Source organism: Gigantopelta aegis, chromosome 13, assembly GCF_016097555.1.
Source record: "Gigantopelta aegis isolate Gae_Host chromosome 13, Gae_host_genome, whole genome shotgun sequence".
Lineage (NCBI taxonomy): Eukaryota > Metazoa > Mollusca > Gastropoda > Neomphalida > Peltospiridae > Gigantopelta > Gigantopelta aegis.
Window position 1 is genome coordinate 34,838,885 of NC_054711.1, and position 16,095 is coordinate 34,854,979.

General features: G+C 34.6%; 1 protein-coding gene across 1 annotated transcript; it reads left to right on the forward strand.

Annotated features, from left to right (window-relative positions):
- Positions 1-1,635: 1,635 nt before the first annotated feature.
- Positions 1,636-11,139, forward strand: LOC121387794 (MPN domain-containing protein-like). The gene is made up of 5 exons (XM_041519001.1): positions 1,636-1,800; positions 2,672-2,742; positions 4,446-4,535; positions 6,968-7,060; positions 10,726-11,139. The coding sequence occupies exons 1-5, from the start codon at positions 1,644-1,646 to the stop codon at positions 10,822-10,824; spliced, it is 510 nt and encodes a 169-aa protein (XP_041374935.1). The 5' UTR covers positions 1,636-1,643; the 3' UTR covers positions 10,825-11,139.
- The last annotated feature ends 4,956 nt before the right edge of the window (positions 11,140-16,095 follow it).

The following is a 16,095-nucleotide window of genomic DNA, read 5'->3' on the forward strand; positions in this document are numbered from 1 at the left end:
TTTAAAACGTTCCTTCTTTCCGTAACCATATGTTCAGTGCCATATACATGTAACTAATTAAAAACATTCCTTCTTTCCGTAACCATATGTTCAGTGCCATATACATGTAACTAATTAAAAACATTCCTTCTTTCCTTAACCATATGTTCAGTGCCATATACATGTAACTAATTAAAAACATTCCTTCTTTCCTTAACCATATGTTCAGTGCCATATACATGTAACTAATTAAAAACGTTCCTTCTTTCCGTAACCATATGTTCAGTGCCATATACATGTAACTGTAATTTAAAACATTCCTTCTTTCCGTAACCATATGTTCAGTGCCATATACATGTAACTGTAATTAAAAACATCCTTCTTTCCGTAACCATATGTTCAGTGCCATATACATGTAACTGTAATTTAAAACGTTCCTTCTTTCCGTAACCATATGTTCAGTGCCATATACATGTAACTGTAATTAAAAACATTCCTTCTTTCCGTAACCATATGTTCAGTGCCATATACATGTAACTAATTAAAAACATTCCTTCTTTCCGTAACCATATGTTCAGTGCCATATACATGTAACTGTAATTTAAAACGTTCCTTCTTTCCGTAACCATATGTTCAGTGCCATATACATGTAACTGTAAAGTGTAATTTAAAACATTCCTTCTTTCCTTAACCATATGTTCAGTGCCATATACATGTAACTGTAATTTAAAACATTCCTTCTTTCCTTAACCATATGTTCAGTGCCATATACATGTAACTAATTAAAAACATTCCTTCTTTCCGTAACCATATGTTCAGTGCCATATACATGTAACTGTAATTTAAAACGTTCCTTCTTTCCGTAACCATATGTTCAGTGCCATATACATGTAACTGTAATTAAAAACATTCCTTCTTTCCTTCTCTTTGTATAATGAGATTATTCAGATTCCCTTTCTTATAAATGAATCATTTAGTGTTTTTATATGATGTTTCCAACCCACCTCTAACTGTATAAATATGTAGTATTTTGGTATTATTGCTGGTAAGCTACATCAATTTCCTTTAAAAAATTATGTTCAAGGATTAAAATTAATTTAATTTAATGGCACCCAGTACGAAAAACACTATCAGCTATTGGGTGTCAAAGGTAAATGATGATAGTCAACATCAATAAAATATATAATAAAATTATCAATAAAACAGTGTTAACGGCCGTTAAAAGAGTTGGTCCATGATGCAAATCAACATACCTACCAAAAATATAATAAATGTTACGGCTGGAGCATGTGGTAATTATAAATCATTGCAATTGACTATCAACCCACAACAAAATACATAGTATGTAGATTTGAAAGTGTTACCACAGTTGTTCATAGAACATATTTTTTAAATGTGCCATCATGGCAGCCACTATAATTTTGGTATGTGATAGGCAGGCCTCTGAGAATTGAACATCTCCGTCACCCATTTATCAGTTATGCAGAAATAAATCCCCTTTTGCATAACCCGTTATATCCAAGTAAATGGTGATCCAAATTTCATGCAAACAAAAAAACCTGATTATGCAAAATTAGATTCGCATGAGCAGTATACGCAGACGAAACTATCGTTCTCACAATTTTTAGAAGCCTGATGTGTTTTGTTGACAGATTCGTCAGAGCATGAGCCAATCGTGTCTACAGCTGGTGGGCTGGTACCACAGTCACCCACACTGCCAGCCTGACCCGTCTCTCAAAGACATCGACTGTCAGATGTCGTACCAGCTCAAGATGAAGGGATCTGGCACCACATACCACCCGTGTTTAGGATTCATCGTTTGTAAGTTAATCATTTAAAACTAGTATTACCGTTATGTTATTTACCAAATACAGAATACTACATTCGTGTCCGTTAGATGTCATTTATCTTACGAGTTATTTTAAAATGAATAAAAGTATGGATGGTATGGCTGCAGAATTTGATCAAATATAAAACTTGCAATGCAGAAAAGCACCTATGTCCAGAGAACACCAGGTAACAAAAGAAACAATAGATGAGCTTGCTACTGAACTGAACTAACTGGCCTGAACACCGAGTTGACTGTGAACACAACCCAAACTGACAATATCAAAGACACAGGAAAACAATAGAAACAAAATAAGAGACAGCTTTGTACTATTAGTGTTAGACAAAATAAAATATATAGTGTATGTGAAATGCAATTTAAAACAGCCGGTTACAAAAATACTTGTCAAAAAATACTTTTTAAACTCAAAATTACAACCTATTTCGATTTGAAATACAAACACCAGAATTCTCTCAAAACCTGAAATTTTTCTTGCACACCCATGGATCATGATCCATTTTTACATATCAGTACAAAAGAGAACCTCTGCAAACCGGATACCCCTTAAAAACAGACATTTTACTTGGTCTCGAGGGGGTCCAGTTTAGAGTGTCCCATTTTTAAAGGGTCATTCTCATTGAATCGTATGGTAAGAACACTTAAATTGGAACAACTTTAATTTCATACATTCCGATTTTTGTAGGGCCGCCAAGTCGGTGCGACTAATCGCACAATGAGAACCCCACTTAACTAATTAATGTAAAAACAAGGGATTAGGTGCCCTTGTTTTAAAGTTACACCCCTTCCCAAGAAAAATACTTTGCAGTGTGATTTGTTTAACTAATTTTGTTGTGGTTGTTGCAGCTGCGTTTGACATTCGACCCAGCAAGAATGATGCAGTGTTCCAAGCTTTCTGGGCCATGCCACCACCTGAGGTAAAATTTCATATCATGTTAAAATGGTTCTACCCCATTTCACAATAGTGACATTTCTAAAATTGTGGTGTTGCTAAACAAACATTGATTTTCATGCTTTCTGTACTTTACTGCTAGTTTCCGATAGTTACTGCTAATGTGGCCCTGTTCGTACCCGTTTCCAGTGGTAACCATTCTAAAATGGTGGTGTTGCTAAACAAACATTGATTTTCATGCTTTCTGTACTTTAATGCTAGTTTCCGATAGTTACTGCTAATGTGGCCCTGTTCGTACCCGTTTCCAGTGGTAACCATTCTAAAATTGTGGTGTTGCTAAACAAACATTGATTTTCATGCTTTCTGTACTTTAATGCTAGTTTCCGATAGTTACTGCTAATGTGGCCCTGTTCGTACCCGTTTCCAGTGGTAACCATTCTAAAATGGTGGTGTTGCTAAACAAACATTGATTTTCATGCTTTCTGTACTTTAATGCTAGTTTCCGATAGTTACTGCTAATGTGGCCCTGTTCGTACCCGTTTCCAGTGGTAACCATTCTAAAATTGTGGTGTTGCTAAACAAACATTGATTTTCATGCTTTCTGTACTTTAATGCTAGTTTCCGATAGTTACTGCTAATGTGGCCCTGTTCGTACCCGTTTCCAGTGGTAACCATTCTAAAATGGTGGTGTTGCTAAACAAACATTGATTTTCATGCTTTCTGTACTTTAATGCTAGTTTCCGATAGTTACTGCTAATGTGGCCCTGTTCGTACCCGTTTCCAGTGGTAACCATTCTAAAATGGTGGTGTTGCTAAACAAACATTGATTTTCATGCTTTCTGTACTTTAATGCTAGTTTCCGATAGTTACTGCTAATGTGGCCCTGTTCGTACCCGTTTCCAGTGGTAACCATTCTAAAATTGTTCTGTGATATACTATTTCCTACTTAATAAACATTTTCTGTGGTAATTGCTTTAATATTAAATTAATTTGAATTTACTTTTTGCTAATTCAGTGTTATCTGTTCCAAGGTTAATAATTTTAATACTGCCCTACTTGTTCTACTGTTCTACACTATATTTGCCCTGTATTGATTACATTACGACAATATCCAGACATTACTTGGTTTTCTAATTTGTGAATTTCAATCTTGAATGTATAATACATATTGTTATATTACAGTAACATCCATAATTTGGTCATTGTTTAATGCATGTATTTCAATATTGTATGTTAATCATTAAACCAGTTTTTGTCAATTATTTAACTTCGGCATGATTTAATAAAAAAAAAAAAAGCTGTTTTGGAAAAAATCAAATGTTCAGTTTTTTTATGTGCAACTATTAAACCGTCAACATACTTGTATAAATAAAACAACACTACTTTCTCATAGCAAAGATTGTTATCTGCTCATGGAGGTTAAATTATTATAATTTTATTTTGTTTAAGAATAATATAATGTAGAGTTTAGTATGATAAATCAAGAAAATATAATATCAAACCTATGAACAAACCACGTTCTTCACTATGAGCAAATATTGCTGTTTTATTTATATCTTGACCAGTGTTTTTAAAACTTGCATATATAAAATAGAAAATTTCTGTCATTTCTAAAACATCTTTCCTGGGGTTTTTTTTTTACAGCCAAACTAAAATAATTGACCAAAAAAACCCCATGTTTAGTGGAAGCTAGTGCATGGTACAGATTTCTTGTGGATTATTTTACAGCAATATCCCGATGGGTATGGGATTCCCATGAAGATGAAGTACTCGGTCTACCAGAATACATCACTGTCTGAAGAACTACTGGCAGAAATAGTATGTATAGAGAATAACACATGAGTGGGCATTAAGTTACTGTACCATCTATCTTACAACGAGTTGTTTTAAAACATATGTAATGAGCGAAAGTGAGTTTGATACATTTTTAAACAATGAGTTGTAAGATAAATGGTATCTAACAGACACAAATGTATTATTCTATTTCTTACATATCCTCAAAAACCAGGTTTTAAGCAAATTTTAACATCTTTGTTGACTAAAAGTTATTTACACTTGCATGTCACAAACAAATGATTGTTAGATTAACTGTATGTCAGTGTAATCGATTTCGATCGTGCTGTTTTTTCATTGCACGTATGGCATTGGTGACCTTGTCATCACCTAGGAGCAGCCAGTCATGTCTTGAAATTGTTAACACACGTACATGTGTCAATAAATATGTGTTATAAAAAAGAACAAATGATGTTCTCACCAACGGGTGTGTAAGAAACTGAATTAATAGCAAGGTATAACATGATTTATCCTACAACATACGTGTAATATCCATGTCAAAAACTGAATTAATAGCAAGGTATAACATGATTTATCCTACAACTTACGTGTAATATCCATGTCAAAAACTGAATTAATAGCAAGGTATAACATGATTTATCCTACAACTTACGTGTAATATCCATGTCAAAAACTGAATTAATAGCAAGGTATAACATGATTTATCCTACAACATACGTGTAATATCCATGTCAAAAACTGAATTAATAGCAAGGTATAACATGATTTATCCTACAACTTACGTGTAATATCCATGTCAAAAACTGAATTAATAGCAAGGTATAACATGATTTATCCTACAACTTAAGTGTAATATCCATGTCAAAAACTGAATTAATAGCAAGGTATAACATGATTTATCCTACAACATACGTGTAATATCCATGTCAAAAACACATTCGATATTTTATTGTTAAAATTTGTTTTTGTTATGACTCGAGCTGTAATTAACTTTCTGTTTGTTAGTCTTCCCGAGCAGCTTACCTTATGATGTTATGATTCTTTTAACTGTAGCTTTTTACCTGAACTGTTTTTATATCTTTATTCTGTCAGTCCTCACAGTCAGCTTACCGTTGTAATGCGATTAATCTTTTAACTCTGGTGTTTCACTTGAACAGTTTCTATCCTACTGGTTTTAAAGGCTGAACACCTGTTTTTGATGTTTAGTTTTCTCCTGACGATGTCAACATTTAGTTTACAAAACTTTGAGATTTTAAACTTGTTGTTTACTTTTATTATTTTATTAAACTACACCACTAGAGCACATTGATTTATTAATCGTCGGCTGTTGGATGTCAAACATTTCGTCATTTGACATATAATCTTTGATAGGAAACTCACTACATTTTTCAACTAGTAGCAAGGATTTTTTATATACACCATCCCACAGACAGGATAGCACATACCACGGCCTTTGATATACTAGTCGTGGTGCACTGGCTGGAACAAGAAATCTGACGGGAATTGATCCTAAAATGACTGCTTATCAAGTGAGCAATTTACCACTGGGCTACATCCCACCCCATAGTTTGTTGTATTAACCCAGTTAATATATATTTTGCTGTTGATGGGTCATTTGTTTACAGGCCAACATGATCTGTACACCTGAGAGTAATGTTTTGATGAGATTTAGTTAAAGTGTGTGATATTTGTGCCACTCGTGATGCGGTCGTAATACCAATAAAGACAACTATAAAACTTTGATTTACTAAATTTCAAATTAAATGTATTTTAATGTGTTGTGAGATAAATAGAATTTGCTATTCGTGGTTTTGATATGTAAAATATCAACCTCATCTGGTTCATTGTTATTGATCTTGGCAAACCTCAACAAATACCAATTTTTGTAAACTACACTACTAGAGCACATTGATGTATTAATCATCGCCTATTGGATGTCAGACATTTGGTCATTTGACATATAGTCTTCAAGAGGAAACCCGCTACATTTTTCCATTAGTAGCAAAGTATCTTTTATGTGCACCATCCCACAGACAGGATAGCTCATACCACAGCCTTTGATATACCAGTTCTCTTGATGAATGTTTTACATATTTTTTTGCTTGTAGTTAATTATCATTCAAACATGCTGTCCTAGGCACACACCACAGCACCCTGGGCCCATATTTTTCAAAGCAATCTTAGCATTAGGAAATCATAAAAACACTGTAGGCTATGATGTCACTACAGCACATACCATAGTGATGTCATAGCTTACAATAGTTTTTTGATTCCTTAGTGTTAAGATGGCTTCGAAAATATGGGCCCAGGACTGTCCAGGTCCATCATGTTTTACATGGGTGCTGCCCGAGTAGTTTTTTTTACATTTTGTTAACATTATAGTAATTATTATGGCAGTTGATTTGTTATAAAAGAACCATAAAACATAAAGTCAAGAATATTTCTTTTTCTTTCAGAAAAAGATGACAGATTTTTACAGAGATGCACCAGACAGGGTTATTTTCCTTGAGAAATGGATCAACAATAAACCATTCATAGAGAAATTAAAGGTAAATGAATTAACAGTAAGCCATTCAGAGAGAAATTAAAGGTAGATGGATTGACAGTAAGCCATTCAGAGAAATTAAAGGTAGATGGATTGACAGTAAGCCATTCAGAGAAATTAAAGGTAGATGGATTGACAGTAAGCCATTCATAGAGAAATTAAAGGTAGATGGATTGACAGTAAGCCATTCATAGAGAAATTAAAGGTAAGTGAATTGACAGTAAGCCATTCATAGAGAAATTAAAGGTAAGTGAATTGACAGTAAGCCATTCATAGAGAAATTAAAGGTAGATGGATTGACAGTAAGCCATTCAGAGAAATTAAAGGTAAGTGAATTGACAGTAAGCCATTCATAGAGAAATTAAAGGTAAGTGAATTGACAGTAAGCCATTCATAGAGAAATTAAAGGTAGATGGATTGACAGTAAGCCATTCATAGAGAAATTAAAGGTAGATGGATTGACAGTAAGCCATTCATAGAGAAATTAAAGGTATATGGATTGACAGTAAGCCATTCATAGAGAAATTAAAGGTAGATGGATTGACAGTAAGCCATTCATAGAGAAATTAAAGGTAAGTGAATTGACAGTAAGCCGTTCATAGAGAAATTAAAGGTATATGGATTGACAGTAAGCCATTCATAGAGAAATTAAAGGTATATGGATTGACAGTAAGCCATTCATAGAGAAATTAAAGGTAGATGGATTGACAGTAAGCCATTCATAGAGAAATTAAAGGTAAGTGAATTGACAGTAAGCCATTCATAGAGAAATTAAAGGTATATGGATTGACAGTAAGCCATTCATAGAGAAATTAAAGGTATATGGATTGACAATAAATAATTTCTTTCATAAATTAAAGGTCTTTTATTCTTGTTCATGGTGCATTCTGTGTTTGTGGAACAGTCTGTCTATGCTGCAGTGTGCAAATTAACAACAAACTCAGTTAGGCATATGGGGGAAAAACAAGTTTCAAAATCTTAGTTAACTGGAACTGGATTCATGTGATTTTCATCAATTATATGTACATACCAAATTAAGTTATGATAATCCCGATGTTCGAAACTTTTAATTTTAGAATGTAATGGTTTGCCACATAACCATTTGGCATTTTACATGAATAGAATATTGTGCCCTGTAGACACAGGTGGTCAGTTATGTTTCCAACCTATTTAAAATTTTGCCTAACAATGTGTGGATGGTGTGACCAGAATAGGTGTGAAATAGCAACAATTGAAGACTCTAACACGGCCACGTTGGTATAGTGGTTAAGCCATCAGACTTAAGGCTGGTAGATACTGGGTTCATATCCCACCTCAGGCAAAGGGAGGATTTTCCATTGCAGTACTAACTCCAATCCTTTTGACTCAATGGTGTAAACCCACATACAGTTCACAAAGTTTCACAAACTTCACGGTGCGATTATGGTTGTGTCTCCCGAGTTCGTGACCCAAATGAGAGATAACTATGTGGCAGGTACTGCAGTTTATACATTCTGGGTTGGGGTGATACCGAGGTATTCCAACTGACAGTAAGTATGGAGCAGGGCCGTCAAGTAGTCCCATACCGAAATAGAAATACTGTGGCTTCACCATTCAACTCATCATTATCTGTATACAGTCTGACCTTGTTATAACAACCACGTTTATCACTGGCTCACTTTGTTGTTATAGCAAAATTGCCTTTATAAAAATTTGTTTTGTTTAACGACATCACTAGAGCACGTTGATTTATTAATCATTGGCTATTCAATGTCAAACAAAGTCTTTGAGAGGAAACCCGCTACATTTTTCTATTGGAAGGAAAGGAATGAAAACTCTATTAACATGCACTGAAGGTTCAGGCACGTCCATTCTGGGCACGAGTTCTGATTTGCACCAGATCTGTCTTGGACGTTGTTGTTTTTTCCATTAGTAGCAAGGGATCATTTATATACACCATCCCACAGACAGGATAGCACATACCACAGCATTGGATATACCAGTCGTGGTGCACTGGCTGGAATGAGAAATAGCATAATGGGGCCCACCGATGGGGATCGATCACAGACCATTATTAAAATAGAGGATAATAAACAAGTTACCAGTTATTATCAAATTTATGTCCCTTGTGAAATAATTTTCACTTGTCATGAAAATTATTTCACAAGGGACATAAATTTGATATCTGGTGCCAAGTTTGTTATTCTATTTATTACCTGAGCTATTTTTTCTCTAAAAGCCCTTATTTTCAACACACATGCACGTACATGTATAGAAACGACATAAACCACTGTACGCACTGTTCTGAGTATTGCTATAACTTTGTAAGTGTCAAATCATCCAATAATATTGTTCGTTAGACCAATGCATGATAATTTTTCAGTGAGAAATTACGATTTTTATTTTCCCTGTCATGAATACCTGCTGGGGTAATAATGTATTATTATTAATCAAGGTGCATTCACTGTCAATCTAATCATTCCATGGTGAAAGATCTAAAACTAGTGGACTTGATTGTTCAAAGTTAATCCTTTAATTGAATGACTAAAGGCAATACAGATTTAGCGTACATCAGGAACTCGGATATCATGTGACAGTCGGTTCACGACAAGATCAAGGATGCCAAGTGGCTGTGTATGTACTGTGTACTGTGTGTGTACTGTGTATGTACTGTGTACTATGTGTGTACTGTGTATGTACTGTGTATGTACTGTGTACTGTGTGTGTACTGTGTATGTACTGTGTACTGTGTGTGTACTGTGTATGTACTGTGTACTGTGTGTGTACTGTGTGTGTACTGTGTATGTACTGTGTACTGTGTACTGTGTGTGTACTGTGTACTGTGTATGTACTGTGTACTGTGTGTGTAATAGCAGCATGCTATGGCATCTGTGTTCATGTAATGTTGTCAAGAGGTGTTTTCAAAAGTCAGATGCACATTTGTTCCTAATTTGCTCTGTCGGTGTCGGAAGGTGTGAATTCCAATGTAATGAACATAATAAGATCAGTGTAAGTTTGTTTCCGACAATTTGTGGTTGGATGGTGTAAATGTTGTTGTAACGAGGTCGGACTGTTCGTATGTCTGTGATGTTTGACAAAAATGTTGGTGTGTTTGACAATCGAGTGTCTTCAGTAATTACTACTGCACAGTGTGTTCAGCTTTGATAATTGCCAACCTTAATACAACAACTATTGGTTGTTGGATTTATTGGTATGCCTTGTACTATATACGATTAATAAAATGAGGAATTATGTCATTGTGCACAAACCTTGAAAAGTCTTATCTGTTGGAATACTTCATTTAAAATACTTATTACAGCCAGTGCACCACGACTGGTATATCAAAGGCTGTGGTATGTGTTATCCTGTGTGGGATGGTGCATATAAAAGATCCCTTGCTACTAATAGAAGAATGTAGCGGGTTTCCTCTCTGAGACTGTATGTCAAAATTACCAAATGTTTGACATCCAATAGCCAATGATTAATAAATCAATATCCTCTAGTGGTATTGTTAAACAAACAAACTTTTCATTTAAAATATAACTGGCAGTGGCATGCTTTTAACTATATATTATCTGTTAAGGCTGTTGCTATGGTAAGCAGACTTAAATACAAAATCACCACTGAAAAATGAAAACTAACGTTGGCTGACCTGTTCCAATTCTAAATTTTTTTACTCTCTGTTTGCAGTCTTCTTTGTCGACTAAACTTCCCAGTGATCAGATAGAGCGTGGAACATTCCTGGATTACGTGCAAGAACTCTTGCTGCCAAAGAAAGGAACCATCTGATATTCATGGAAGCAGACGTGTTTATGAAACCAGTCAATTTAAGGAACCAATTATTTTATTTTAACCTTCTGACTACTACAGGCTAGATATCTCACCCAATGTCATGCCAGTCGACATACTGTACACTGTATACAGTGCATTCCCCAATTCATAATTCCTGCCATTTTGCACACGGCACTCACCGGAAACAAGATGGTGTCTTTTGTTTATGTTTTTTCAATTGAAAATACTGTGGAATTTTTAGTTCAAAACGTGGTTTTCGGCAAGTATTTTCGCTTCACAACAATGGCGGCACGTCACAGTCATTTTCAGGTATCGATAGCTGATTGTGACAGCTAATTTGATAATAAATTTGATCATTTTACCAACATCAAAAGTCACCAAATATTGGGATATGAATCGGAGTTTGTTTTGTTTTTTTAAAATCTGGTCAGAAAACCACTCTTATTGGGAATAATGGACATAAATACTGGATAGCTGGCCACAAATGCCCATAAGTAAACTCAATTTTTTTGCCTAATTTTAATTAATATTAACTGATCTAAAATATCATTAAAATTAGAAAACCCAACGAAAATAATACTTATCGATTCAAATATGAACTTTTAGAAAACATTTCAGTGAATATATGTGAATAAAAACTATCAACTTGTACCCACTCAACGTGGTTTTTGTCAGACATTAATCCTGTAGTCTAAAGGTTAAGGTTACACAGTGAAACCTCTCAAAACCAGACCCTCTGTAAATCAGAATTCTCTCAAAACCTGACCCTCTGTAAATCAGAATTCTCTCAAAACCAGACCCTCTGTAAATCAGAATTCTCTCAAAACCTGACCCTCTGTAAATGAGAATTCTCTCAAAACCAGACCCGCTGTAAATCAGAATTCTCTCAAAACCAGACCCTCTGTATACCAGAATTCTCTCAAAACAAGACCCTCTGTATACCAGAATTCTCTCAAAACAAGACCCTCTGTAAATGAGAATTCTCTCAAAACCAGACCCTCTTTAAATGAGAATTCTCTCAAAACCAGACCCTCTGTAAATGAGAATTCTCTCAAAACCTGACCCTCTGTAAATCAGAATTCTCTCAAAACCTGACAGTTTTCATGCAGACCCATGAATCATGGTCCATTTTAAATATCGGTACAAAAGAGAACCTCTTTAAACCGGAAACCGGACATTTTACTTGTTCCCGAGGGTGTCCGGTTTAGTGGGGTTCACTGCACATGGAATCCAGTATAAAACCATTCAGTCATTTGTTATAAGAATCGGATTTTTTTTTATTAAATGGTGATTTGTTTAGGAAACCAGCTGCTTGTTTATGGTACCAGTCTAAAATCCAGTCTGTTCAAGACAGCATTTGTTTGTTTACGGAATTGGTCATATTTATAAAATGATTGTTAGTTTAGAAAAATGGCCTATGGAAACAATTCAAGAACCTATTATTTGTTTAAGGAACTAGTAGAACCAGTGGGTTGGTTATAATAATAAACCACTTGGTTGTTTATAGAACCAGTTGGTTTAACAAACCAGTTGCTTGTTTATGCTGCTTCTAGGAACATTTTGTTCAGTATTTATTGTGTTGTGATTCACTACACAGGTTTCAGAGATCACTACACAGTCCTGTGGCTAATCAAAAGTTTGAAAAGAGAAGGCTGAATTTATGATGCTTGTTTATCTTAAAGCCGCACACCCTAGTTCCATCCAGCGAAAATAAATTATAATTTGGTTAATCTACAAACCTGTAACACACTTAGATCACGTTTTTATCAAATGGAGTGAAAAAGCAGGTTTTATATCGATAAATACCATGGGAATCCCCATGTCCCAATTGCTTGAAATAATTTTGAAAGTTTGTATTCTGATGTCACCGGTAGATGTCGCTCGAAGCACAACAATGCCTACGTCATGACAAATTTCACAGACTTTGGGTGCGTTCTTTTCACCTCTCCTGGACATGTTCCAACTGTTCTGTCCTGGTTGGACCCCCTCTCCAGATATCATAGGACTTAGCAAAATTATTGGTTTTAAGGGTTTGTAACGTTTTGTATTGAGATACTTACTTGTCTGAACTTTATTGTTACTGAAAATGTTCACGAACTGTGAAGACAAATCTCACAAATGAACAACAACAAATCGGTTGTTGATTGCGCAAACCGTGCACAAGAAAACAAACTGAACCAAAATGATAACGGTCACGTGGTATACCAGTCTGTGACATTGAAATGGAAATATCCCCTCTAAAAATAGATTAGACCTTGTCTGCTCAAAGTTTTTTTCTCAAACGTGCGTCCGTTTTTCAGAAATACGAAAAATGCATTTTGTGGTATTACAAACACTAGGATTACCAGGATTACCAAAAAACACTTCAGGTGAATGGAAATGTATATTCTAAATAATAAACGGTAAGTAAAGTGCAATTTTATTTGTGAAAAAATGGGTTTAATAGCGAAAAACAATGCCGTAATGGTTAACAACTAGCCGTAACTAGGGTGTGTCCCTTTAAAAGCAGATGTTTTAGCACTGTATATGTATGTAGTTAAACGTGGATAAAAAAATCTGGATTTGTAAATTCGGCCCAGAATGATCTCTGTAGCCTAATTTACATTTTGTTAATAATATTGTTTGTTAATAATAAAGAGTAAACTGATCACGAGTTGGACAGTCATGGTTCTTTAGACTACAGCTAATGTCTGCATTTTACCTTTAAAATATACTCTTCAAAAAAAGTAGGGGAACCTGAAATATTAATGTTAATATCAACTATTAGACCGAACATACGTTTTGACCACAGACATCCTAGTAAAGAACGTTCAGGTCTGTTTATCAATGCACCAAAACATTCCATAGTTTGCACATGCATCACACAGTTGCCCCATACATGTGTGTGGGGTGTCATTCTCGATTTTGACAATTTCCAGGAAGGTCCATTAATCACTGGAACATTATTTCTGTCAATCTTTTTCATTCTGTTGATCATACAGTTGTTATTGTTTTGTTTTTAGTCATTTTTATTGTTTGAATTTGTGATTTATTGATAAAAAAAAACCCCGTCAACTTTCAAATTTCACTTCTGACCCCAATCGTCCTTCAAGATCTTTGGTGGTCATAAAATATTCTGTAATACTTAACTACTGGTTGTAATGTTTGCCCAATTAATTCACTATTATCATATAACCATTCCCGACAGCTAATATACCTTACAATTTTGGCAATTGTAAATTCTGATTAGAGTTCCCATACTTTTTTTGAAGAGTATATTAAATGATTAGTGACAGTAACTGATATTCCTTCATTTTTTGTTTTTATAACCACTTCTTTAGCAGAAAGTGCTAAATAGGAGAATGTCAACATGTAAAAATCGCGTGTCAGTTGGTCTATATAATCTGATAGTTTGCCACCCAGTAGCCAATGTAAGTTTCGTGCTGGTGTGTTGTTAAGCAGTTATTCGTTCATTCTTTCCCTCAGAGAAATGTTCAAGTATGCCTGTCGTGGACACAACATCCGACTTCACTACGGATAGACCGGTTCTATAGCTAATCTTTGTACTTTATATATTAATCTTTATTTTTCAGTATTGTCCCAACTCATGATCAGCTTACCCAAGATGTACATGTGGTACTAAACTGAACTGAAAATGTTATTTACTATTCTGGTGTGTTATCCCAGAAATACACTACTGTTGCCCAACTCACAATCTGCTAACCCTAGAGGTGTACGTGTGGTACTAAACTGTGAACTGAAAAACATGGGTTGTGCAGACAATGGGTGATTGTAATGATTGTGTGTACTGTGCAATAATACTCTCTTTTTTTCTCATTTTCGTGGTATTTAAATTTTTCTTTCCATCAAAGTCTACAATGTATATCCTAATGCATGTCTCTTCACCTGTGAAAGCCCTCATAATGTTTGGATGGATGGATGAATGAATAAATGCATGGATGAATGAATGCATGGATAGATGGATGAATAAATGCATGGATGGATGGATGGGTGTTTAACGACACCCAACACTTTCTAAAGGAGATTGGTTTGAGTACATAAATCATGTTACCGTTTGTTGTCAGTCCGATTAAAAGCATATCTTACTAACAATCCGCACTAAAGAATTCAGTAGATCTGAAATATACCAAGACCATTTCATGGACACATGAACAGTCATCATGGATGCATTTAGGCTTTTTTAGTTCCTGACTTAAGGGTAAAGTTTTGTTCAGTGACACCTTGATTTATTGGACTGTTGGATGTCAAACATTTTATAAATCTCACATATAAACTTTGACGGAACCAGCTACATATTTCCATTAACAGAAAGCAATTGGAGAATAACTAATAAGCTACAAGAAATTATGAATTATCTGTCCGGATTGAATGAATAGGCAAGGGTTTTACAACATTAACTCATGAGAGAACAAATAATTTGTAACTCCTTGTAGGGAGTTGGTTATTCTCTTTATTACCCATTTTCACTTTTTTAATATAAAAGTTCCTCTGTTGTCTAGAACAAAGTCATCAGCCATTATGTCATATTATCTTATGTGCATTACATGACGTAATGTGACATCATGGCACAACAGCATTCTTTTTACAGCCAAATGTTTACATTGCAAAATAATTTGACTGTGGTTGCATTAGAAAATAATAATTTTTCTATGCTACTAAAGCCGCTAGTTATGAAAATACACATTTCATAATGAGCCAAATCTTTTCTCATATATATATATATATATATATATATATATATATATATATATATATATAGAGGTTATTACCAGTGTTTTTTGGTATCGTCAATATATATTAGGAATAAAAATTGTATTATGCGAGCCTCTGGCGAGCATAATGCATTACTTTTATTCCAAATATATGATATTGACGATACCGAAAAACACGAGGGTAATAATCTTTTTATCATATAATCTCAAGCTTAATATAACGTGTTTTTGTAAACTGTACACGCAACTTTAATTACAATCAGCCATTACGCGATATTCAAATGACGTAAGAATATGTGGTGCGGTGTATTTTTGAATGGAAATGACGTCAAACTCGAATGACGTCATTTTGGATGACCTTACATCAAAATAAACTAGGGCCTAACGTTTTTTGTTTTCTGAATGCTGGACAGCTTTCAGTGTAAAATTGCTATTGAAATGTTTTTATCTGATGACTATGAATGCATGCGTCAATTATGGAGTGTCACCCATGTGTGTTTGCTTAAATGTCAATAAACCTAGTGCCGTGACCTCCATTAATTTACATCTAATTTGC

Bases quoted from the DNA above. Each gene is read 5' to 3' on its own strand.
- LOC121387794 (XM_041519001.1), top strand. From the start codon at position 1,644: ATGAGCCAATCGTGTCTACAGCTGGTGGGCTGGTACCACAGTCACCCA. The intron at 2,743-4,445 runs GTAAAATTTCAT...ATTATTTTACAG, and splicing joins GGGCCATGCCACCACCTGAG to CAATATCCCGATGGGTATGG. The intron at 4,536-6,967 runs GTATGTATAGAG...TTTTTCTTTCAG, and splicing joins AAGAACTACTGGCAGAAATA to AAAAAGATGACAGATTTTTA.